Source organism: Corylus avellana, chromosome 5, assembly GCF_965113065.1.
Source record: "Corylus avellana chromosome 5, dhCorAvel1.hap1.2, whole genome shotgun sequence".
Classification (NCBI taxonomy): Eukaryota; Viridiplantae; Streptophyta; class Magnoliopsida; order Fagales; family Betulaceae; genus Corylus; species Corylus avellana.
Window position 1 is genome coordinate 26400402 of NC_142494.1, and position 23952 is coordinate 26424353.

Below are 23952 nucleotides of genomic sequence, written 5' to 3' on the forward strand. Positions count from 1 at the left end.
AACCCGACTAACTTAAGTAACCAATCAAGCCGAACAGATGACAGTTGATCACCTTTCATTCGTCTAGTCATTTTCTGCCTCATTGCCTAGTTCTATAGAACCAAGCTAAAAAAAGGAAAGAAAAAAAAAAACAAAAAAAAACAAATGTCAACCAAATTTACACGTTTAATCAATGATCAAGAGAAACTAAAAGAGGTTTGTCTAAGTGGCTACCTGGGAAGGTCCCAAAGCCATCATGAAGCATTCCGGAGGTATTTTACACATTATACAACATATCATACCATAGTAGAAACAAAACACCATCATCCAAACAAAATAAGCAAGACCACAATTACCTCTAATTTAGGTAAAAAGAAAATTATGAACTATTACAATCATTTCAAGCATCACTTCAATGATAGGATTAATGAATCTATTCCAGCTACTTTTCCAAATTACCTCAGTCATCATTTAACCAGAAAGAATAATTAATTCAATAGCTATTGTTTTACAGCCAAAACAACTTCTCTGGAGACTGTGCCTTTCATTCTCAGTGGGAAGAAGGAATAGAGGTTATCTCCACCAGCAACTTAAATTGCTAACTTTGTCCCCATTAAGAGAGCCTTAGCTGTGATCTTAAATATACATCATATACCACTACCTCTTACTATATGACCAGTCATTTGCACATGCATTTTAATCGCTATATCTAATTGTTTACCTAGTAATCCTGTGAAATCTGAATATCCTTGAGAGAGGCAAGAGAACGAATTTTTCTGGCAATGAATTCTAGCAGAGGTTTCTGCCATCTTAATCTATCTCACAGACATGCATGCACAGATTCCAGTCATCTGGTAATGTAAACCAGACAAGAGAAATGGTTACATCCAAAATCCAGGAGCAGAACTTACAAATAGGGATAGTGTCATCCTTTTGTTCGATCTAAGCCCAATTTTTAGGCACCTTTTGCTATAAACAGGCTAGTCCATAGTTGACGCTTCTGATGTTGGGGTCTGAGAAACATGGTGTCAAATGAAAGAGAACTTTTTGGTGATTAAAACTTATATGAACTTTCTCTATAAGGCTGACAGGCCGTAATAGCCATACAACAGAGAAGAGGATTCTCATTTTAAACCTAGGACTCGAGGATTGCTACTTTTTAGTCGCACATGAAATTATAGACCTCATACAACTGAGTTCCATCTAATGCAATCATCTTCAAGATTCCATAGTAAAAAATTTGGATAGAGACACAAATTCTAGATTTTTCAAAATTATTTCTAACATCTCAATCATTATCGTTAAAAATATATCAGCAATAAATTGTAACTTGAGAATTCCCATGACTAATTTTCTCTTTAGAACAAATTGTCCAGTAATCAACCTCTTCTTATATAAAATAATGTGACAAAAAAGAATCAACTTGTCTTCCAATCAGTGTGCCTGAATACTTGATAACATCAAGAGGCTCTATACAGAAGTATCTTTTCACTCATATATAAACATGGACCAAACACAGCCTACAATGTAGTTGTATATCTGTATTATGCATGCTTCGATTTTTCTTCGCCACATGTAAAGGCAAAGTAGTAGTTGCTTCTTTTAATTTGGTGAAACCATCCAAGATGCACATTGAAATTACCAAAACATGGATCACACTTCCATAAATTTTTTCCCAAAAGCATGGATACTCATTGTGATGCCAACCAACACCTCAAAATTAAAATCTGGTATAGGAACCTGTAACATGTGGCTGATGCTTCTGATTCATTCATCCTTCAAGGTTAGTAAAGCCAATTGGTCAACTAATAACTGCATAGGATCAGCTTTGAGTGGATTACTCTTCCTTGGAACATTTCGATAAACTGACCATGAAACCGGAACTTGAAAATTCCTGCAGCAATTGAAAATGATGAGTAGTCTTTTCCTTCAACAATTTTTTTGGGCAACACTCACTGTTTACTATCTTTCAACTTAAACTTGTCACCTATTAAGATGTTCTTTCATTTGTTAGTTTTCAAGTCATTCCAGGATGATTAAAGGATAAACTATTTTTTACATGACAAGAGTTGCAGAAAAGAGTACTCACATGAGCAGCATTATGGTGATGGAAGCATCCTTGGAGATAAAGAATGTGGTGGTAGGGTTCTAGATTGGGAAAGGACCAACGGAGCAGTGGAGGTAGCTGTGGTCATGATGATGGTTACATAACGTCTGTAACAGTGAGTACTGGCAACAATGCTACTGGTGGAAGTGGTAGTAATTTGTGTGGTCATGGCAGTCTAGGTGGAGTTCCAGCGGCACTTTAGGTGTTGAAACTAGAGGCAGTGGGTGGACCTTATATTCATTAATTTTGCAGAAAAAGCTATTGTGCTGGTAGCAGTAGTATAATTGTCTTAATTACAATCAACCATGTGGTATTAGTTTTCATATAATGCATTATTTCTACTTTTCTATTTCAATAAGTAATAGATTTCATTAAAAAGGAAGAAATTCCAACCCTAGTATACAGAAAAACCTGTTAATAAATTGTCAGGACAAAAATATAAATTTTGGCATTATATTAATATTGCAAATAAATCTAGTAACAAAGAACTACCCACTATAGATAGTGAGCATATATATTCTCCAGATTATGCCATTTGTAATTGAAACACTAACATTCACAAGACCAATCCTGATGAACAATGGACTAAATCAACACCATTAGATACAACAATCCGGTCTCTATTTTTACTATAAACACCTAAAAGTTGAATAAAATTTAGGAGGAGGAGGAACAGAAGAACAAGAAGCAGAGATGGTGATGATGAAGAAAAATATCAAAAGAAAGAACATTTGATATTAGCATACCCATCAAAATGTCTGAATTTGCAGCAATTCATGACGTCCATTGAATATTCCCCGTAGAAGGTGTCAATATTCTTTTCTAACTTTGGTATCTCTGAGAATGGCACAACATCCCAAATCTTCAAAGCCTGGATGTACTTCAAATTTTCCTCAACAATGTCCACAGTCCACACAAGATAGAGCAGCACATTGACCTTATACAGCTCCAATAGTTGACAAGTGTCATTTCTGACATTGAGGTTTATCTCCCTGCAAGGCTGCCGCCAACCACTTGACAGCTGCATCAGCAGAGAAAGTACTTCCTTACGAACTTCAGTGCTCTTAATCCTTGCCAAGGATTTCAAAAAGGCATCGTCAAAGAAAACCTATAGCAAAAAGATAACTGTAAGCATGCTTAACTTGACTAAAGCTTAAATTCAACTAACGGGATTCAGCTCATGAATCCTTTCTCACCATACAACCCTACCTAAGAACTGACCAAGATGATAGTAAGATAACTTAGCTAATTCTTTCAAAAGGATGAGTAAAAGTAAAAGGGAAAACAATGTTGATAAAACTATTTTAAAAGAGTCCAAGGCAATTTCACTCTGAAACTTCTATATACATCCAACCCAAGCCAGCATCTCTTTTAAAGGTGAAACTTGGCCAGTGCAACTCATGCACTGAACCAATCCAACCTCCCTTGAATCAGTCTGATTCTTTCCTGCTGAGTTCATTGTGGTTCTCATATAGCTGAGTTCAAAACCTGCTCTAATAAGCCGTGTTTGCTTGGTTTCAAGTAAAGCAATCCAGCCTCATCCATGTGCACAGTCTTTTGTAACCCTCATAATTTCATTTCAATGACAAGTTTTTGAGCATGTTTCCACCCAAAGTCAGCAACCAAGTACAGGATACTTTTTAGGGTATATTCGTCTTTTAGTAATCATTTTTTATTCTCGTGTTATTTTTGTTTGACAAAAGAAACTTTTCATGGTCCCAAATTCTTTTCGAGTGACAATTTGTCAGAATAATAGCCAATACTCTCAATTCAATTTGTTTGGATGAACTTGGTTTTTCATATTATGAAGGAATAAAAGTTTTTTAAAAAAAGGAAAATCGCCTATGACAATCAAGCCATTGGTAGTTTCAATTTGTAAAAGTTTCCATTTGTGTTTATAAGAAAATGCTCCAAAATAAAATCCAGGATGCCATGTTCCTAAATTGTCCCATTACATAGGACTTTTAGAAAATAGAGATTCCCAGAATTTATTTAACTTGATTTTCCATTGAACAAAAAGAACTTAAGGTCTGTGTCAAGATGTGTAATTATTGCTCAAAATACAAGTAAGACAATCTTGATCTAGTATTTTGTAATATACAGCACACTGCACAGTTCCATATCGATCCAAGTAACATATCTAAGCTCCTTGTTTCATATCCATAACAATATCATCAAGTGTGTTTCCAAGTTTCCAACAGCACAAAGTTGAGTTGCATAAAAAAGGGGGGGATTCTGGTGTGCATACAGCCCACTAATTTGGTGCTTGGCCACTTTGGTATAGTTCAATCATCTAATAGATGTGTATATATATTATTGTGTCTTGATACAAGCCTTAGTGCAAGTGTGCACCAAAAGAGAGAGAGAACACAATACAACTTGTTTGGTCAGACAGAAGCTTCAATTGATTAAGTTGAAAATTACTTTTTCATAGTGATTTTGCTTTTGATGCCTGCGCTACTTACCAACGAAAAAAATAATTTTGTTTTAGTGAATATAGCATTTTATAAACATCGTTTTTTCATTTTATTTTGTTGGGCATTGAATTGATTCATTCATCATTTTAATACAGCTGATTGCCCCTTTTTTAATCTTCATTGACCAACGTACCAGTGGTTTAACCTGCATCCGTTCCCAACATGCCAATCCTCCAATAAGGAATTGAAAAGATTCGTGAAAAGAAACCAACCCAAGAATGATACAATGTGAAGTTCAAATGAGCTAGGCCGATTTGGCTCTATTAGCTAAAGATTTTCAAAAAAATAAACTCGTAGTTAGTTCTGTTCTAGCTCAAACCTAACCTGAAGCGGTTGCACCTCAGATTCTATACCAAGTGAAAGCTAATATATTTGTCTTTGAAGACTCAAGATTCCGTCTTTTACCATTCACGTGAATTAATGAAATCCAGCATTCAATATCTAGTTACATTATTTGAGGTAAAAATCAAGTTAATCATGCTTTTCAAAATTTCTACCTTCGAAAATTTTAAATAACTGCTTTTGGCAGTATTTCTGTTTCTTACTTAATCTCTCAAATTTTAGATTGTGATCTTCCAAAGAAGCTTTCACCTGTCTATACTCTGTGTTCCTTAGGTTTATCCTCTTTACAATAAAGTTTATTATTATTTATCAGAGAGAGAGAGTACTATCAAGTGCATATTCCGAACATAACAAAGAAAAGCAGCATACCTTCCACTTCGCTTTTCTGAATAGTAGAGAATCCATATTCAATAAATTGCCAACTTGATCGAGCTCAACCAAGGAAGCTGTAATAGCCTCAGCCAAGCTCTCATCCTCATCAGCATTATGGAAACATCCCCTAGCCTTGGCATCAATAACTAATCTTTCCCAAACAGAGTCACTGTTGACTAATGTGACTTCATTCCCCACTATCCAAAGGCAATACCTAAATGAAGGAAACAACTGCACCTAAAATCAGGAACACCAACTATAGAACAAAAGCATCTGAACTACATTATTTCATGGTACAAGTAATACCTTGCTCGAGTCAGGGCCACATTAGTTCTCTGAGGATTGGAAAGAAATCCCACAGACCCAATCTCATTGCTTCTGACAGTGGAGATTATTATCACATCTTCCTCACCCCCTTGAAAACCATCAACGGAGCGAATGCTCACAGAAAAATCATTTTCGGCTGCCATACTGTATGTCTTTTCAAGCTTCTCTTGAATGGCAAAAACTTGAGCCTTGTATGGTGATATAACACCAACACTAACTCTCTGTTTTTTGGCAATAGATTCTGTAAAGAGAAATGGCAGCGTTTCAGAGACTTCAGTGATCAAACATTTGAATATATATACATATGCATGTATGTATCTGTGTGTTTGTGTGTGTGTGTTTTAGCAAAACCTTTGTAGTTTGCTATGGTAATGATTTTTTTAAGACTACAGTTAAATAACTACATAAGCACCTTTGAAAAGGTTTGCAACCATCTTAGCAATCACAGCTACCTCCACCATATTTTTTCTACTGTGCCCATCATCAAATTCATCTTGTCCATAAGCAACGTTCATAAAAGAGTAAGCACCATACATATTTCCTGGAAGGAAACACTTCTCGTAGCTTCTTTCTTTGACAATTGGAGAATCCAAAATCTGGTTGTTATAAAACTCCTTATTTGGAAACAAGCTTATCGATGGATGCATCCTATATTGAACATTCAGAAGGCACTTTTGGTGGCCCAATAAAACCAGCCTCTCAAACAAACTTCTTCCAAATCCCGCCTTCTCAGAAATCTAAGCATGATAACCAATTACATTAGTTAAATAAAAGTTCTGGAAAACACAAATTAAAAAAATAAAAATAAAAAAAATAAGGAAGGGGGGCAGGATTCAGAGAGAGAAAGCAATGAAACAATATTGGATTAAAACCTTGCTTCTGACCATTGCAGGCAACTGGCACTCATCCCCTATTAATACGATATGGTGGAGACCAGGGAGTTGTAAAGGGATAATTGATTCACATTCCTTGAGCTGGGCAGCTTCATCAATAACTAACATTTCCAGTCTATCAATAGCTTCCTCGTGCAATTTAGCTGAGCTTGAAGCTGTGCAAAAAAGCATGCGGGCATTTCTCAGACAAAAACGTTTAATTGCATACTCATGGAAGAAATCCGGAAGAGAAAATGTATCACGAAGTGACAAAAGTATTTGAAGGCACTCCCTTATGGTCATACAAAGCTTAAAGTTCCCAGTATAGCCACTAACTGTGTTTCCTTTATCACCAGATGCAGAAAGGGCTTCTTTTAAATCAGTAACAGAAACACTTCTTAACATAGTTGCAAGGCATTCAAGCCAACCAAGCAATTTGATCATTTTTCTCACTACTTGTAATGAAATGAAACAAGTTGGCAAATGGGTATACATATTAACAATAAATGTCACCATCTTCTTTCTGAGGAAATTGTATTTCTGCTTGATGAAGTCTAAAAAAGTCAGTTTTTTAATTTCACCATCTTCAGAAGGAAAACCCTTCTCTGTTTTTACATATTTCGATTGGTTATCCATATGACATTGCACCTTATCCTTCCATTTCTTCTTGCTCTTATTTTCTTTTAAGGTTTGAGTAATAATTCTCCTCCAAATACTCTGGTTCGGGTTTTTCAGATCTTGAGCATTTATGTCCTCTTTTCTTTTATTACTCTGCAGGTTTCCATCTCCAAGTAATCCTTCCCCCTGCACCTCAATGTAATCATGATCGTCTATCTCATCATCCTTTTCTTGGATTTTCAAGTAATCATGGTATAGCTGTTCAGGGTCTTCAAGCAAGCATATCATAGACTGTAAGCAATGTCTCCACCCAGAAAGTGGTGCAAAACATTCAGAAAGAATATGTGCACGGTAATCAAGGAATACATCAAGAAGGTCATCCCGATCATCAATCTTCATCCGCTCTCCATTCCCAAACAAAACTATATCTCCAAGACCATAAGTGTTATATTCAAAGGAATCCATTACTAACCTCAAAAACCGTGTTGTCACTTCCAATACAGCCACATTAGTAGGAGCACAAGTAAGCGTTCTGCAGTTCCTCTTTAGAAGGGCATATAATAATGAACCTACAGTCTTTGTTTTCCCAGTCCCAGGAGGGCCCCATATTAGTTTCACTATATTCTTGTGATAGCATTCCCGTGCAGCTATACAGTTTAGAACTGCCTCTTCTTGGGAATTGTTTAAACTAAATGAGCGAATAACAGCACCTAGAGAGGACACATCAATGCTGTATTTTTCTCTTGGGAAACAAACAGTACAATTTTCCCCCACCTGTACAGAGGATATCACAAAGACAACTGATGCAAGTAAATAAATTTTCTATGGACACAAATAGAGTTATCCCAGACTACATAACTTCAAATAACTATGGTACTGAGGTCAGAAATAACCCACCTCATTTTTTTTAATATTAAATGGACAACCACAAGAAAGGAAATTGAACTGTTAAAACATCATAACGGATACATATTTGTTAGTCAAAGAGAAAATGACTCGTGTTCTTACAGTGGAATCAGCTTGCAGCACTTTCTTGATAATGTTCATGTCTTTGTCACCTAGCCCTGATTTCAGTGCTTTCCATATACGAAGATTTGTTGTCATGTTTATAAGAAAAACAGCAAAACGAATTGTTCTTTTCTTATTCTTTTGGATGTTTTGTTCAAATTCAATGGGCTTTGATGATAATATTTGAATCTCATCAAAACTTTCATCTCTAATATTCTTTCTCGCCTTTTGAACTAAAGCAATAAGATAGGATCCGTTGTGCCTGTTCAAATCATCAATGCATGTCGGCCTTATATCTGTCAAAGCTATGAGATCCCCGGTCTCTGGTTCATACATTTCCCTATCATTCCCAGAAACTCCGAGTTTTTGCATTTCGATATTATAGAGCAAGTCATAGGGAGGATTGTAGCCTTCAGTGATACTAATCGCTAGTATTTCAACTGTTGATGCCTTTGACACCATTGTCAAGCTTGAATACAAGTCAGCATGTGTTTCCTCGATTAGAGGGAAAACAAATGAGTTCACATAATGAGATGTTGACAAGAACTCCTTTGGGATTTTCTTCACCTGGAGGAAAGTATGTTTTGTGTTAGGGGTTGAATACACACCAAGTACAAGCTTTCCTCTATAAGAGTGGCATACGTTACAAACTATAAAGAAATATCTCTAATGTGACATATGTAGATTCCAATTAAATTCCTTTTTCTTGGTCTTTTTAATTTTTAAATTTTTAGGGGGGGTACAAAAGCCCCTATCATAGAAGTTAATATATCTTTTTAAGAAAAGGCATCAAGGAAATCTCAGAAAGACAGAAGAATAAAACTCAGTTGAACCGAGAGTTGAAAGTACAAGGATATAAGGAAACCCATCATAATCTTGGTTAATGAAAGCTCAATCCCCTTGACAGCTTACTTGTTACAGTGATTCCAAATGCATCACAGCACACATGATAGAACTGCCTTCAAGCAACACTAAAACTCCCTTCACCAACCAACACTCCAAAAGCTCCACTACTAAGTTTCTACCCAAGAGGAGTTTACTAAGGCAAACACCAAAGCCGAAGCAGCCAGGTCACTGAACAGTGACAAAGAAAGTGATCTACTGATTCCCATCTGACCTGCAAATATAACACCAACTAACCACACACGCTTTCCACTTAATCATATTATCCACTGCTAAAATTTTCCTAATAGGGAAACCTTGTAGAGTTCCTATAAAAACTACAATCGGAGTTCCCATCAATATCATGTGAAGTAAATAAAGACATAAAACAAATACAGGAAGAGATGAACTTGCATACAAAGTGATTAATTAAAAATTTACTTTCCTGCTACCCCATTAATCGTGCCTATGCAACAGCCCCTTCTCATCAATGGGGAGCCTCTATATGTGACTACAAAGTCACAGCCTTATGTCATTCCTCTAACCTTCCCCAAAGCTCCAGAAACTCTCACATTCCTACTCAATTTTAAACAATCAAGAACTCTCTGCTTGTATGTAATTGGAAAAACAAATGCCGGAAAAATGGCAAACAAGCACCAAACATACCCACATTGATAACTAAATAGGACAATCTGTAACAAACAGAATGGAAGTAATCGACCAAACTAAACAGCCAGGGTATACAAAAAAACAATTAAGATGGCCAAGCAATCAAATGAAAACAATATTTAAAATATATATGGCCAAAAAAATCAATAGCTGCTTAAATGCTAAGTGCAATAAAAGAATGTCATCTAACCTAAACAATTGGAGATGACATCCTAATAAACAGAAAAGCCAAGGCAAAATGCATAATTTAATTAATTTTTCCCAAGACACCGCAATAATCATATCAACATGCTTGTTTGGGGAACATCAAAACCCTTCACTTCAAGTGTGTTAGTTTACAGGCAAAGCCCTTTACAACAGACCAGGTTAGACTTTGACTATGAGCCACACAGTCAGAAGATCAGAAATACTAGTGACCCTGTATTTGAGATCCCAAATTTAAATTTTATTCATCATGCACAAAAGATTTAGGTTTGTAATTAACGTGAAAAGAAAGTAATTTTCACACAAATCACATTAGGAGTGCTAAAAGATCGTGGCAGACCTTTTTAACTAATTCAGTATGCCTTGTTCAAATTACGACAGTCGAGTCAGAGACTAAGACAAGAGCACACTATGCCTTATTACATTGCTGATCAGTAATGATGAAATGAACATCTAATTATGATTTCAGACAAAAAGCATATACAGTACAATGTAACTCAGTTAAGCTTTAATCCCAACTAATTTCAATCAGTTACATTAATCCTTTTTCACCATTTAACCCCATCTAATGTCATGTTTTCTAACCCCAAGGGGTTGGCTCAGTGGTTGGACAGCCTGGGACTTTGAGTATGCTCCTCAAGGTCTTAGGTTCGAAACCTACTGAGTGCAAATTACTTCTTGGGGCCATCGGACTGGGAGTTTGCCCCTTGAATTAACCAAGGTACACTTGTGGGAAACTCCTTGCCGAGGGCCTGTGCACCCCCGGGATTAGTCGGAGCGAAGCTCCGGATACCCAGTGCCAAATCAAAAAAAAAATGTCATGTTTTCTGTTTCGTATTTGATATCATATCCTGCCACACTACATCTACCCATATTAGTCCGCCTCCATCTAGCCCCCTTTTTTTTTTATAAGTAATGTTTATATATCAAAAGTGCAGAGGAGCGCAACCCTAGTACACAGGGGTATACAAGGGAAACGACTAGCTAGAAGAAGAGAAAAGAACAAGAAAATCAAGATAGCTTATAACTAAAGGAGCAAGCCAAGCAGTTGTCCAAGTGTAAAGCGTATGGAAAAAGAAGGCTATGAGTTCTTCCAATGATCTCTCAGAATCCTCAAAGCATCTTTCGTTCCTTTCTAACCAAAGGCACCACATAATGCATAGAGGAGCCATTTTCCAAACAACAGCACTACTAGAGCGGCCTCCAGACCACCAACAAGCAAACAAGCCCGTCACCTTGCTAGGCATGACCCAAGACAACTCAAAATGACTGAAGATGGCATACCATAAAGAACAAGCAATCTCACAGTAAATGAAAAGATGATCAATAGTCTCCCCATCAATTTTGCACAAGCAACATCTATTGATCACGATAATATTCCTTCTTCTGAGATTATCAATTGTGAGAACCTTCCCTAACACCACCATCCAAGTAAAGAAAGCCACTCTCGAAGGTGCCTTAGAGCTCCATATGCTCTTCCAAGGAAAAGGACTCGCTTCTTTGCTCACCAGGGTATTGTAGAATGATCTAACATCGAACTTCCCTTTTCTCGACAGGATCCACCAAATTTTATCCACCCCTCCCCTACTCCATTTGTGAGAATATAACGTAGTATAGAACGAGGCTAGCACTTCCAATTCCCAATCATGGAACGATCGAAAAAAGCTAACATTCCATTGACGAGTTCCACCCTAAGCTCCAAATTATCGGCAATGGATGCATCTTTTGCATTAGCTATGTTGTATAGGCCTAGATAAGCTTCCTTAAGAATCGTTTCCCCGCACCAAACATCATCCCAAAATCTGATTTGAGATCCGTATCCTGGGTCGAATTTAATATATTTAGAAAACACTCGCCACCCTCTACTAATATGCCTCCAAAGACCCACCCCATGAGGCCCGGGAGTGTCAACAGAATGCCATCGACCCCATTCAGAACCAAACTTGGCATCCACCACAATTCTCCACCAAGCCTCTCTCTCGTGCGCGTAACGCCATAGCCACTTTCCTAGTAAGGCTTGATTGAAAACTCTCAACTCCCTGATCCCTAAGCCACCTTTAGAGATAGGAGAACATACCTTGTCCCAACTAACCAAGTAATACTTGAATTCTTCGTTTAAACCACCCCAAAGAAAATCACGTTGGAGCTTCTCTATTCGCTTGGCCACAGAAGCAAGTAAAGGGAAAAGGAACAATAAATAAGTAGGAAGATTAGAAAGCGTGCTCTTGATCAAAGTGACCCTTCCTCCCTTGGATAATCTAGCCCCTTTTGCTCATTTAAATTGAATAACATATCTCTTTTGAACCAGTTTCTTTGTTACACATAGTCAAACTTTCTTCAGCAACTTTCACCCTTCTTGCTATCAAAAGATACCACATCCACCTTTGAAGGGATATCTTCATTTTTCATTTTATTTTTCATCTGTCGCCACTCGTCCATCTCAATTACACTCACTTTTATCCCATATAAATCATATATCATTCTAATTTGCAAAATCAAAAACTAACCAATATTTACATTATTCTAGAACCATTTGAGATTTGCATTGGTTACATAATCATCAGACCAGCATAAGTGACTAAGAATCACATGGTCATGAAGAATTCAACTTAACCCAACCCTTTTTTTAAGTAACTCAACTTTACCTCAAACCAACAACATACGCCTTAATTTTGTACAGAATATGCTGCAGTTATCTGCACACCCTTCCTTCTGAAAGATGATGTGAACCATATATATCCTGAAATTTTATCAAATCATTCTCATTGTGGCCCTTAGACATCCTTGTCCTCAAATGTCGTATTGCCCCCCCCATTTCCCAACTACCAATATGGAAACTCCGAGCATTGCCCTCCCTTAAATAAGAAACCCACAATGGTGGCTGTACCATGCATGACAAGCAGTTAATAAGTGGAATGTTTCACCATTTTATCTTATAAGCCTACCACAGAAAGAAGAAAAATCGAAGGAACCACATATCATTGATGAGAGGAACGAAAAAGAGAAAATGGGCAACTTGGAAAAAATTAGGCAATCAAACCTTGTCTTTGCACAGGTCTCTGTTGAGTACATCCTGAATGGACCAAGAAAACACCACTCGTATCAAGCTTTCACCTTGAGAACTACTTTGCATCACTTGCTCTTCTTCCCTGAAACCACAACCCAAATAATCAAATGTCACTCTCGCCACAATAGCAGTAACAATGCAACAAAAGAAATCGCACCCTTTCAACAAGGCTGAAGACTGCATGGATGCCCGAATGAAAAGGAACCCTTCACACGAAGCCAAGTGGTATACAACCAAACGACGTACAATTTTCTTTTCCCCCACAAGAGAAGTAGAAGGGAAAAAGAAGGGTTAATGAAACCCTGAATTGCTCCTCTTTTTATATGTTGCTCTCGCAAATGATCACGTATCACACTCGAATCCCTGTGTCAAAAAAGTTCTTGAGTTAATTGAGCGCGTTAATTCAGACCTAAAACACACACGAAAAACGCACATGCTCGTTTTTAACCTCAAACGAAGAAAATATCTTTAGTTTAGAAATTAAAATTACTTAAATACTTTTATTAAAAATAAAAACTAAATAAAAAATAAAAAATGGTTAGCCACTCATAAGAAACCATGTATCTCGCTTACATAATAACAACATGTATGCTGTAGTGTAAGCAACGATCAAAATTGAATCTCAAAGTTGATTTACTTTGAAAAGCTTTTAATAAGAGAGAGAAAATGAAGAAAGATTTTGAGAGATTAAATCTTGACCGAAAAATAATCATCTCCATTTTAAAATTCCTCAATTTCCTCCACTTAGTGTATTTTAAAGGGTATTGCATTTAATACACTACCATTATTAAAACTTTTGGGCAATACTATCTTTCAAAATGCATTAAATAGAGAAAATTGAAGGATTTTGAAATAGAGATGATCTGTTTCCATCTTGACCGTTATTTACACTACAGCATATATGCTGTTATTTTAATAACAGCATGTAAGCCGAATCCAAGAAACCACAAAGTGGAGAGTGACTCGAAACCACAAGAAATCTTTGTTAAAAATAATGGATGGTTCTGAACCACCTCGAACGCTCAAATCACATATGAAGGTAATTAGCCACCCTTGATGATACCAGGATGGATCCAACTTTCAATTTGGGGAGGGATAATTGGCAAAAAATACCTTAAATTTTTTTTTTCTTATAATTTGGGGGGGACTAGGGCCACTCCCAGTCCCCCCATAAATTTGTCTTTGGGTGATACATTCTCCATCCGATTGGCTTGAGGGTGGTTTGATGACCACTCCTCTTTGTTCTTTTTTTTTTTTTTTTTTTTTTTTTGGTCTCATTTGATGATCTAGCCTAATAATGAATAATTTATGGGGGTTGAACATGACAAGTAGTAATTCAAGAAGGCAAAGTGTAAATAAATGGTAGTTAATGGAATAAATGTAATTAACCTATAAAGAATTTAAATGTTTAAATGTTTATGTACTCTATGTATCATTACTAACATTCACATATACATAATATATTGATATATGTTCTTGTTAGGGACAAACCTCGTTGCTTTAAACCATGACAACCTTAAAATTGGATCCAAGTTCTTGTAATGTTTTGCCCAAAATGAAGGGGTAGGGTAATAACAAGGGCTTATCTATTTGAAAAAGGGAGCCTCGCCCAATCAAGAGGGCTCTCCATGTGCACCTCCTATTAGCACTTTTATCAATAGAGAACATTTATTCATGAAATTTCTTTTCCTTTACCACAAAAAGAAAAGAAAATTAGATATTTATTGATTTTTTAACGAGCAATGCTACACTTCACACTTATGTCATACCAACTAACGTAACGTATTTTTAGTGATTTATACTTTAATTTTCTTTTAAGTGGTAATTGCAACAATTGATGCTCCCATTAGCACTAAACGCGAGACACCTCTTGTTGAAAATTAGAGTGAAGTTCTTCTTAAATGGTTTCATTTTTTTTTTTTTTTTTGACATGTCCACACAAGGGGAAGTGAAGATTTGAACTAGTGATTTCCACTTCATGAAGCGTGGTCCCCAACCGATTAAACTACCTCTTGGAGACGGCTTTAGTCCAATTGATTTCAGTAGTTTGATCTTGCTTCACAGCAGATATCCCTCCAAATAACAATAGCCCCACTTTTGTACCATTTAAACACTGGCATTTCCGAAGGACCTCTTCTTGGCGCGTGGGCCTAAAAAACTATTGGATGGGGCAAATTCTTGGAGCTCTTGGTAATTTGATCATCCGCCCAAATCCACCCGTTTGCCACCCCAAATGTCCAGACTCAATAAAAGTCATCAACCCAACTACCCAATTCTTGAACCTTCCAGAAACCACGATCCCATTGATTAATTAATAATTACTCCCTTTACAAGTACCGCTGCGGCGCTGCGTACTCTTTAGGTTTGATTTGTGACACAATACGTGAACAAGAAGAGGAGACGACTATGCATATTTTGTGGCTCTGTCCCTCAGCTATGGACGTATGGAGTGAGGGCGCAAGAATTTTCCAGAAATGTTCATACAGGGAAACGTCTTTCCTCCAGCTAGTTGAGAAGATGCAGACGCGCTGTGATGCGGAGGAATTTCTGCAGTTTGTGGGTATTGCACGGAGACTCTGGCTACGCAGGAACGACCTGGTGCATGGGGGTAGTCTCTGGCATCCGAGAGAGATTATTCGCCATATGAATTCAGCCCGGTTAGATTACAAGGCTGTGCATGCATCGGTCCTTCCCACACGAGACATAATTCACCAGGTCCAGTGGCTTGCTCCCCCAATAGGTTGGCTTATGGCCAATTGGGATGCTTCAGTGGATCGTTCACGTGGGTGTTGGGGCCTAGGCGTGATAATCCGGAACCATGCAGGGGATCCAGTTGCTGCGAAATGTTGTTTCAGAAAGGGATGTTTGGAACCCACGGATGCTGAAGCTATAGCTGCTCTGGAAGCGACTCAAATGTGTTCTGACCTTGGGTATGACTGGATCAACTTTGTGGGAGATGCGAAAGTGATAGTGGAGGCGGTGACGTCTGGTGAACCGGATTGGAGTACGAAGGGACACATTATTGCTGGTATACGCTCAAATGTCCAGAGCTTCTCTCACTGGAGTTTCTCTCATGTTCCGAGGGAGGCAAACCGGGTAGCTCACGAGCTAGCCCGTTTAGCAATAACACATAACAAAGATGAGTTGTGGATTTCTAATCCACCTAACTGTATTCAGAAGCTCATTGCTTCTGAGAAGGCTGTAATCCCTATTTGATTTGTTCAATAAAGTGATCTCACCCATTCTAAAAAAAAAAAAAAAAAAAGATTTGTGACATATGTATTAATTAATTTAATATGCAGTTTTACTAATCCAGATTATCCCGCAAAAACCGGGGGAGAGAGTCAACGGAATTGTTTTTTTGTCTCTCCGGGTAAACCCGAAACAAATATAGGCGTTGAAACCCAAATCACAGCCTTGATGAAGAAGCTCCTCCAAAGCAGCGGGTGCCAAGTTAAGGCCCATATATATATATATATATATATATATATATATATATTGTCTAATTTGTTTTTGACCGGATCCATACCAATCCCTTGATGAACCTCTAAGGCCCTGTTTGATTCGCGTATTAGACCCTTGGATTGAACTAGCTAACACTAGGTATAGCTAGTCCTTTGTTTGGTAACACTCTATTCTTGAGAATAGTCTATTCCCATAGAATTACTAATCTTATATACACATGGTTAGCTAAGCCACTAAATTACTTTAATTAGATGTCATTCGTCACCTATGTTTAATTAATATATTTTATTTTTTTTTATCAAAAATATATATATATATATATATATTTTTTTTTTTTGGGAAAATGTTAAGGGTTTTATTGGTGTTCCCAAAACATGAAAACAATTGAAGTCAATTGTGGTGGTGAAAGATAAATAAACATAGACATATATATATATATATATATATATATATATATATATATTTGTTATATTCTCAGGTCGTAAGCACTTGCGTTTGGATTCTGCCTTGGAGGCTCAGAAAACAAAACAAAAGAAAAAAAATTGCTTGGAGAAAAAGTAGCCGAACCTACAAGAAACTCCACGACCCGTAGTGTGAAAGCCCACACAGAAGCAAAGAAGCCCATTTATAACCACACCCCACCTCTGGATTATCTATCTCCATATTCTCAAACGCCACAAAAGTCAATAGCTAGCATATCTTCATCTCAGATCGGAACAGAGAAAAATGGGCGGAGTGGAATTGGTGCTGCCTAAGGAATACGGCTATGTGGCCATTGTTCTCGTTTTCTACTGCTTTCTCAACTTGTGGATGGGTGCCCAAGTTGGCAAAGCCCGCAAACAGTAATTCTACTATGCCCCCTCAAATCTTTTGTTGTTGTTTTTTGTTTGATTAACCCATGTTGTTCCTCGTCAAAGCAATTCCTTTCGTTTTCTTAGGGAGAAAATTTTGTTTTTGTTGTAAATGTCTACAGGTTCAAGGTGCCATATCCAACGCTCTACGCTTCAGAATCTGAAAACAAAGATGCAAAGCTCTTCAACTGTGTTCAGGTTTGATTTGAGAATTGAGAACCCCCATTTGATGTTTATTAGGAGTAATTCTTTTCTGGGTTGTGATTAATTTGATGGATTAATTGAATAAATTCATGTCCGCGTGCAGAGAGGGCATCAGAACTCGCTGGAGATGATGCCCATGTTTTTCATGCTGATGATACTAGGAGGGATGAGACATCCTTGCACGTGCGCTGCGCTTGGTTTGGTTTACACAGTGAGCCGATATTTCTACTTCAAAGGCTACGCCACAGGCGATCCCCAGAAGCGTCTCACTTTAGGGAAATATGGCTTCTTGGCTTTGATGGGGCTCATGGTCTCCACTCTTTCATTCGGGGTCAGACTGCTTCTTTAATTGATCAATGGTGTTGATCAATGTGCCTGTTCTTGCCTCTGTTAGTTGGGATTTTGAATAAGTAAAAGGAATGTTTGGATTTGATGGGTTTTAGACTTCTTAATAGTTTTCTTTTGTAAAATTTTGGTACCTTTGTACCACAAGTTGGGATCTGATGGTGATGGTGTCATTTTCTTCATGTAGTTGGTGACTTTGAATCATCTTTCTATAATGGCTAATAGGTTTTTACCTTTCAGTTGATTGTTGAGTAATTTTGAGACTTCCAAGGAAAACTTTCTATAGATGCAACTTTCTTGTTCTTTTTTCAGTGGCCAAAAGCCTTGATTGCCATTTGGATTCTTATAAATGCTCAACAGGGAAGGGGAATTTAATTTGGTGGTGCACGGGACCAACGAAACAAATGGGTTTGATGCCCAAGATGTGCAACTTCGCACATGTTGGTCTTTGAAATGGGTGCTCAGAAGTTTATGTAGTCCCACACCGAAAGAATTAAGGGCAGCGGCAAGTGAACACCGGCTATAAAAGAAAGACGGAGATGCTGAGCAAAGCATACCTTTCTCGGCCTTTTGGCTAAGATCAAGTGTAGTATCTGTTCTTATCAGTTTAATATCTGATACGTGGCCCATTGGGTCACATGATATTAAATTAATTTTTTTGGGGGAAGGCCCACCACAATAGCTTGCTATTGGGGCCTTCGAGCGTCGCCCATGCTTTGCACTATTGCACGGGCCTGGCACACCCCGCCCAAACCTAGTTCAACACGTTGTTAAGTGGGCCGTCGAGCATTGAAGAATGTCATGTCCATTGCCCAAGTCTCTCTCGCTCTTAATCATGTAATGAAGCCGATCATTATCGGCTTACAATTCAACGTCTCCGGTCAGATCAAATACTAAGAGTGTGGTCCAACTTGCCATTGTACGACTTTGTTCAACGGATGACGACACTAGTAAAGAAACTTCTCGGAGCCATCGAAGGAGACTTGCTATGGATCTTTTTTTATTTTTTTCACCATTGGTAATTTAAAAAGTTTTAAGTGTCGTAATATTATATTCTAGATAACTATAATAGTAATTAGAGGTGAGCAAAACCCGCACTACCTGACCCACATAGACCGGATTTTAGGGTTAAAATTGTAAAAAGGGGTTGAGTTTTTGCCACCTTATGCGGGCAAGTGTGGTTATGAAATTTTTGTTTATGCGGATATCCATTCCGAACTGCTCCAACCTGCCTCCACATGAACATAAAAATAAAACATAACCATAATTCCTAACTCTATCTCGCACCCCTCTCTCTCTCATTTGTGATTCTACGCCTTGCTCTCTCTCTCTCTCGATCATTTGCATCTCCCCCCTCTCTTGTTTGCACCTCTTCTCCCTCTCTCTCCACTGCGCTGCTCCACCTCCACGATTGTTGCGCCATTTCGAGTATTAGTATTACACTGCCCTTTTTTACGAAGACAAAGAAGATTCAAGAAAGAGATCAGTGCCTTTATTTGTCTGAGTGTTTTAGTGTTTGTGTAAATTTCTCTTGTGAGTTAAGTTTGTATATTGTTTTTTGGAACTTGGCACTACCCAAACCCGCAAAACCTGAAACCTATATCCGGGTCTCGAGTCATATTTTCAACATTCGCACCACCCATGCCCACCCCTAATTGAGCTAGTAATCATCAACTTTTGGATTGATACTGTCACGGCGTCCATGTCAAAATATAATTTTTAATAAAAGTTATTCTTTTTCACTAATATAATATTGATTCAGCGAATCAAACATATAGTAAGTTCTAACGCTACTTTTTAATTAGACTATAATATAACATATTGAATGCCACTTAACTAAAAAGTTTAAAGCTTAATTATGAGTTGCCACTTAACTAAAAAGTTTAAAGCTTAATTATGAGTTTAGATCCATTAACTATATTATATTAATAGCTCATACTTCTAACATTTATTTAATCTTTTCCGCTCACATGTATACATACCATTTAACAAATCCAATTTGACTAAAACTCTTATTTCTGAAATGAAAAGATTAAGTACTCTTATTGCAAATAGGCCTGAGATTTTCAGGTCAGTCCCATATGTTAAAGCTCCAAAATTAAGCAACATAATATGCATGCATGCACAGAAACAGTAGGATTAATTACAAAGAGAAAGCATGCAATATAATTGTGGTCAGCCTCGAAAGGGAGCAACGGGGTTGGCCGCCGGCGCATCATATTTGCTGAAAAGTTTATAGGATGAAATGAGTGAAAGCAGTGTATAGCAAACCACTGCAACGAATGTGATGGCTACGGATGCGGTGGCCTTGCGGCAGAATCCGTCGAAAGAGCCACAAGCTGCACTCCAGGTAATGGCTGTGTCTCCCTTGTATGCCAGGTACAACATCTCCGACGACACAGCTCCGGCAGCCAGAATTATGTAGGTGAGCATCTAGGAGCATTAATTAACATATAGACAGCAATAATTAATTAATGGGTTATTGCAGCTTTGTTGTGAATTTTAAGTATGAGGTATTGGAAAATGGAAATCAACCAACCTGGTCAAGGAAGAAGAAGGTCCATGCACGGGGCATGGTGGAGGGGCGAGGCATGGCTACAACGATGGCTGAAAGAAGGGAATAGCCAGCACAAATTCCATTGGCGTTCACCAAGTACCTGCATAATCAATATGAAAATCATCTCTATTATATATCCTCGTATTTGATGGTCCAGTATTTTCCATTTCTCTTAATAACAGTACTAAGCTAATTTCAAAATAATTTAATGGAGCAAGCAGGGGCGGACCTACCTCTTAAGGTTGGAGTTTTTGGAAATTCCAAATTTAAAAAAAAAAATGATTTCCTATGTCATGGCTTTTCACTCCCTAAATAGCTAAATGATTAATTAGCTTTTTATTATTCTTTGTATTTATTTATTTATTTATGAACCTCTACATAAAAAAAATCTTGTTCCGTACCGAGGGAGCAGGGAAAAGAGAAATGAATAGTTTTTCTCCTCATTAATTACTTATTAAACCATATTTTCGGAATTAGGAAGATAATACTGAGACAACTAGACCAAAGCCATTAAAAAAACATGATAATGGGCTAATTAAATAAATGGTCGGTTCATTGTCTTATCGACAAATAAACTAAGAAGGGTAGCAAATTAAAACGAGCAGTTTTTAGGCAGTCAAGAGAATGGGTTGTTCGAAAAAAATTAATTTTTACAGCAGGGTCAAGGAAATTAACTTGAGATTTAATTATAGCAAGGAAGATAATACTGAAAATGATTAGACCGAAGCCACTGAAAACGATTAGACCGTAATTATAGCAAGGAAGAGAATACTGAAAACGATTAGACCAAATCCATTAAAGAAGAGTACTACACATTATGTGCCCTGCAATTGACTCAGGAAAACGTCATATCTAGATCCAACAGTCTTCGTGGACTGTCTAGAGAGATATTGAAGAGCTAGGACACACAGAGAGAGAGAAAGAGAGAGAGAGAGAGAGAGAGGCAGAAGGGGAGGCGGGCTAGGAGGGGAGCCGGAGAATATTGGAGGAGGTTTCAGGGCACACGCACTAGCTAGGGGAGTGAAGACGATCACTAGAGGGAAGAAAAAGTTCACAAGAGATCGAGCGACTAGTTTCTTTACTTGGTAGTTTCATGTATTTAACATAGACCAAAATAGAAAAAAGAACGCGGCTGTATATTTTTAGGACATGCAGATATATAGCGGCTGCTCAAATACGATGATATATAATAAGATCATCATCAAACACCTGCATATACTACTGTTTCATATATAAATCAGTTTCATTTTTACCTTTTTTATTTTTGTTTCATTTGTTAGCTACTGTTCTTTTTGGTAATCTAACAAACGCTACAAATTAATGAATTCTGATTTTTAATAATGTTCCCAATTAAAAGACAGACATTTGAATATCAAAAAAATAAAAGTTTAATAATAATAATAAATAGGGCATATATAGGATCGTACCTGAAGGCTCCAAGGTCGGAGTAGGAAAGGGAACCGAAGTCGTTGGTCTGAGAGTTCTTGAGCATGACAACAAGTGCCGCGACGGAGAGAGCCATGGGGACCAGACGCAGCATTGTCTCTGCAGTGCGCATGCCGCTGGCGCTCCCGTCCTCCACGGGAGCTCTTTGCCCCATGATGTCCATGGTAGAGGTAGCCGATCTCTTCTCCCCCAACATGCTTTTCTTCTCCTTCTCTTTGGGTAATTTGGAGGACTCTGCTAAGCCGGAGGCCCAGACTTCATCCACTGGACGACTATAACTGCTCATTAATTTAGTGACATCTCGATTAGGTGGGTTGTTGAGCATTCAATATCATCCTGACACCCCACGCATTCCCAACTAGATAATAAAACCGTCCCCTTCCTTCTTTAACGAAAACTGACTCCCTTCTAATCCAAATGGACCGAAGGGGATCCAAATGCAAGTCCAAGGGCCAAGTGGTGCAATTCCTAACGAAAAGCTCCGGGAGAATGGGCCACGTGTCTAAATACGGTCGGTATAGAATGAAAAATAAAATCTAAGGCAAAAGGGAGTGGGAAATTAGATAAAGATTCACCACAATTATTTATTTAGTGTAAGTATGAAATTTTATTGTTCAAATAAATTTTAGGTTATTTGGCCACCTACTTGAGTAGGTGAATCTCATGTAGGTTTTCTCACAAGCAATTTAGACAGTTAATTGTAATGGATTTTAATCCGATTGAATCACTCCTAAAATTGTTTTGAAGTGGTTAGCTAATTCCATAATTGGCTATGAGTAGTCGGACTATATTAAAACAGTTTTAAGGGTTGTCGGCAACCCCTTAAACAACGTATGGGGATGGCTAGCTAGACTACCGCATATGGTAGTTTGAGGATGGTCAACTATCCTTAAAGCAACTTTTTAAATAAGTCAAATCACTCCAAAATAGCTTATGGTGGACCAGCCACCTTCATCAATTGTTTTTGGTGGTCCGGCCACCTCATAAATAGTTGGCAAAAAATTAGAGAGAAAAAAAGGGTTGAATTTTATTATTTTTTGGAGTGAAACTGCACTTACCTCCTTCAAACACTCAAATTATGTAATGTCCTCTTTGCAACACCCAGGAAAAAAAATGCTAAAAGAAAATGAAATTTTGGATTTAATAAATAAAATAGTAAATCAAATGTATATTAGTGACGACGACATGTCGCTAGTATACTTATATAAGTGACAATGTCATTTCGTCTCCAATATAAAGTATGTTTTTTTTAGCTTCAACATCAACACTGACTTGCATGCGTTTCGTCGTTGATGTGCGTTTCATGCTTTTTTTTTTCTTTTTTCCTTTTAATTTTATTTTGGGTCGTACATGAACGACAACATGTATGTTGTGCTAATATTTTTCTACCAGCAACAACATAGGTGGTCGTTGAAGTGAGGTTTTTTTTTTTTTTTTTTTTTTTTTTTTTTTTTAATTAAGTTTGCATGGGAATGAATAGGTTGTGGGGTGCCCCCACAATACGGTGAGAGATATTTTGAAAATTTTTAAAATAGGTCCATACAATTAGGGTTTATAGTTTTTTTTATATATATGTTATGATGTAACCCTAAATCATTAATAGCAAAATATAGCCGCACTCTTTATAGACGTAGACACATTGTCGAACCATGTTAAATCTATATTTTGACTATTTCTTAATTTATCTTTTCAATTTTATATTGTTCATCATTATTGTGCACAATATCAACCGAATGCATGCAGAAACCTTGAAGCCATTGTTAAATAATTCAGTTTACTTGGATCCGTACAATGTAGACAAGAAGGATTCATGTGCCAAACTGCCAACATATATAATGCCTTTTTGTTATTAAAAGGTTAATGTGGAATATGATATCTACTAAAGATAATAATAATAAAAATAATTTTAGCAATTATAATAGTCAAAAAGTATTTCTACAGTTCCTAAAAAAAAAGTATATCCATAATAAGACAGAAGATATATAGGACCGTCAAGACTAAAAGAAACAATTAATTTGATGAACATATATAGGCTTTAGAAAAAGGCATTGCTTTAGGCAAAGTCATTTGATCAACTTTCTCTATGAGTTGATGTTGATTAATGCGATGTCCCGTCCAATTGCCGGGCCGGAGAAATATTTTAAGCAGCAATGACTTTGA

General features: G+C 37.3%; 4 protein-coding genes and 1 non-coding gene across 6 annotated transcripts; 3 read left to right on the forward strand and 2 right to left on the reverse strand.

Moving 5' to 3' along the window:
- Positions 1 to 1419: 1419 nt before the first annotated feature.
- LOC132183277 (uncharacterized) lies at positions 1420 to 13271 on the reverse strand. Of its 2 annotated transcripts, XM_059596678.2 has the most exons (9): positions 13082 to 13271; positions 12898 to 13006; positions 8103 to 8669; positions 6477 to 7868; positions 6017 to 6341; positions 5584 to 5845; positions 5275 to 5491; positions 2833 to 3194; positions 1420 to 1873 (listed from the first exon to the last, which is right to left on the reverse strand). In XM_059596678.2, the coding sequence occupies exons 1-9, from the start codon at positions 13105 to 13107 to the stop codon at positions 1747 to 1749; spliced, it is 3387 nt and encodes a 1128-aa protein (XP_059452661.2). In that variant the 5' UTR covers positions 13108 to 13271; the 3' UTR covers positions 1420 to 1746. The 2 variants fall into 2 exon arrangements, with proteins under 2 accessions (XP_059452661.2, XP_059452662.2); XM_059596679.2 differs by lacking the exons at positions 1420 to 1873; positions 2833 to 3194 and having other exon boundaries at positions 5378 to 5508.
- Positions 13272 to 15360: 2089 nt separating this feature from the next.
- On the forward strand, positions 15361 to 16140 carry LOC148585988 (uncharacterized). Its single transcript, XM_088516851.1, has one exon. The coding sequence runs from the start codon at positions 15361 to 15363 to the stop codon at positions 16138 to 16140; it is 780 nt and encodes a 259-aa protein (XP_088372977.1).
- Positions 16141 to 16980: 840 nt separating this feature from the next.
- Positions 16981 to 18031, forward strand: LOC132182389 (microsomal glutathione s-transferase). Its single transcript, XM_059595624.2, has 3 exons — positions 16981 to 17231; positions 17363 to 17438; positions 17548 to 18031. Exons 1-3 carry the CDS (start codon positions 17116 to 17118, stop codon positions 17791 to 17793), a joined length of 438 nt encoding a protein of 145 aa, XP_059451607.1. The 5' UTR covers positions 16981 to 17115; the 3' UTR covers positions 17794 to 18031.
- A 311-nt stretch (positions 18032 to 18342) lies between these two features.
- Positions 18343 to 18537, forward strand: LOC132183451 (U2 spliceosomal RNA). The gene has a single exon (XR_009440424.2). It is a non-coding gene; the product is annotated as a U2 spliceosomal RNA (small nuclear RNA).
- Positions 18538 to 19773: 1236 nt separating this feature from the next.
- Positions 19774 to 22093, reverse strand: LOC132182311 (CASP-like protein 2A1). The gene is made up of 3 exons (XM_059595516.2): positions 21774 to 22093; positions 20329 to 20446; positions 19774 to 20222 (listed from the first exon to the last, which is right to left on the reverse strand). Exons 1-3 carry the CDS (start codon positions 22076 to 22078, stop codon positions 19965 to 19967), a joined length of 681 nt encoding a protein of 226 aa, XP_059451499.2. The 5' UTR covers positions 22079 to 22093; the 3' UTR covers positions 19774 to 19964.
- Positions 22094 to 23952: the final 1859 nt, after the last annotated feature.

Excerpts from the sequence above, each read along its gene's own strand:
- LOC132183277 (XM_059596678.2), bottom strand. The coding sequence starts at position 13,107 with ATGCAGTCTTCAGCCTTGTTGAAAGG. Across the intron at positions 13,007-13,081 it reads TCTTCAGCCTTGTTGAAAGG|GGAAGAAGAGCAAGTGATGC; the intron begins GTGCGATTTCTT and ends TTGTGGTTTCAG. Across the intron at positions 5,492-5,583 it reads GTGGCCCTGACTCGAGCAAG|GTATTGCCTTTGGATAGTGG; the intron begins GTATTACTTGTA and ends TCCTTCATTTAG.
- LOC148585988 (XM_088516851.1), top strand. The coding sequence starts at position 15,361 with ATGGACGTATGGAGTGAGGGCGCAAGAATTTTCCAGAAATGTTCATAC.
- LOC132182389 (XM_059595624.2), top strand. The coding sequence starts at position 17,116 with ATGGGCGGAGTGGAATTGGTGCTGCCTAAGGAATACGGCTATGTGGCC. Across the intron at positions 17,232-17,362 it reads GTTGGCAAAGCCCGCAAACA|GTTCAAGGTGCCATATCCAA; the intron begins GTAATTCTACTA and ends AAATGTCTACAG. Across the intron at positions 17,439-17,547 it reads AGCTCTTCAACTGTGTTCAG|AGAGGGCATCAGAACTCGCT; the intron begins GTTTGATTTGAG and ends GTCCGCGTGCAG.
- LOC132182311 (XM_059595516.2), bottom strand. The coding sequence starts at position 22,078 with ATGAGCAGTTATAGTCGTCCAGTGGATGAAGTCTGGGCCTCCGGCTTA. Across the intron at positions 20,447-21,773 it reads TCCGACCTTGGAGCCTTCAG|GTACTTGGTGAACGCCAATG; the intron begins GTACGATCCTAT and ends TTGATTATGCAG. Across the intron at positions 20,223-20,328 it reads CCTTCTTCTTCCTTGACCAG|ATGCTCACCTACATAATTCT; the intron begins GTTGGTTGATTT and ends TAATGCTCCTAG.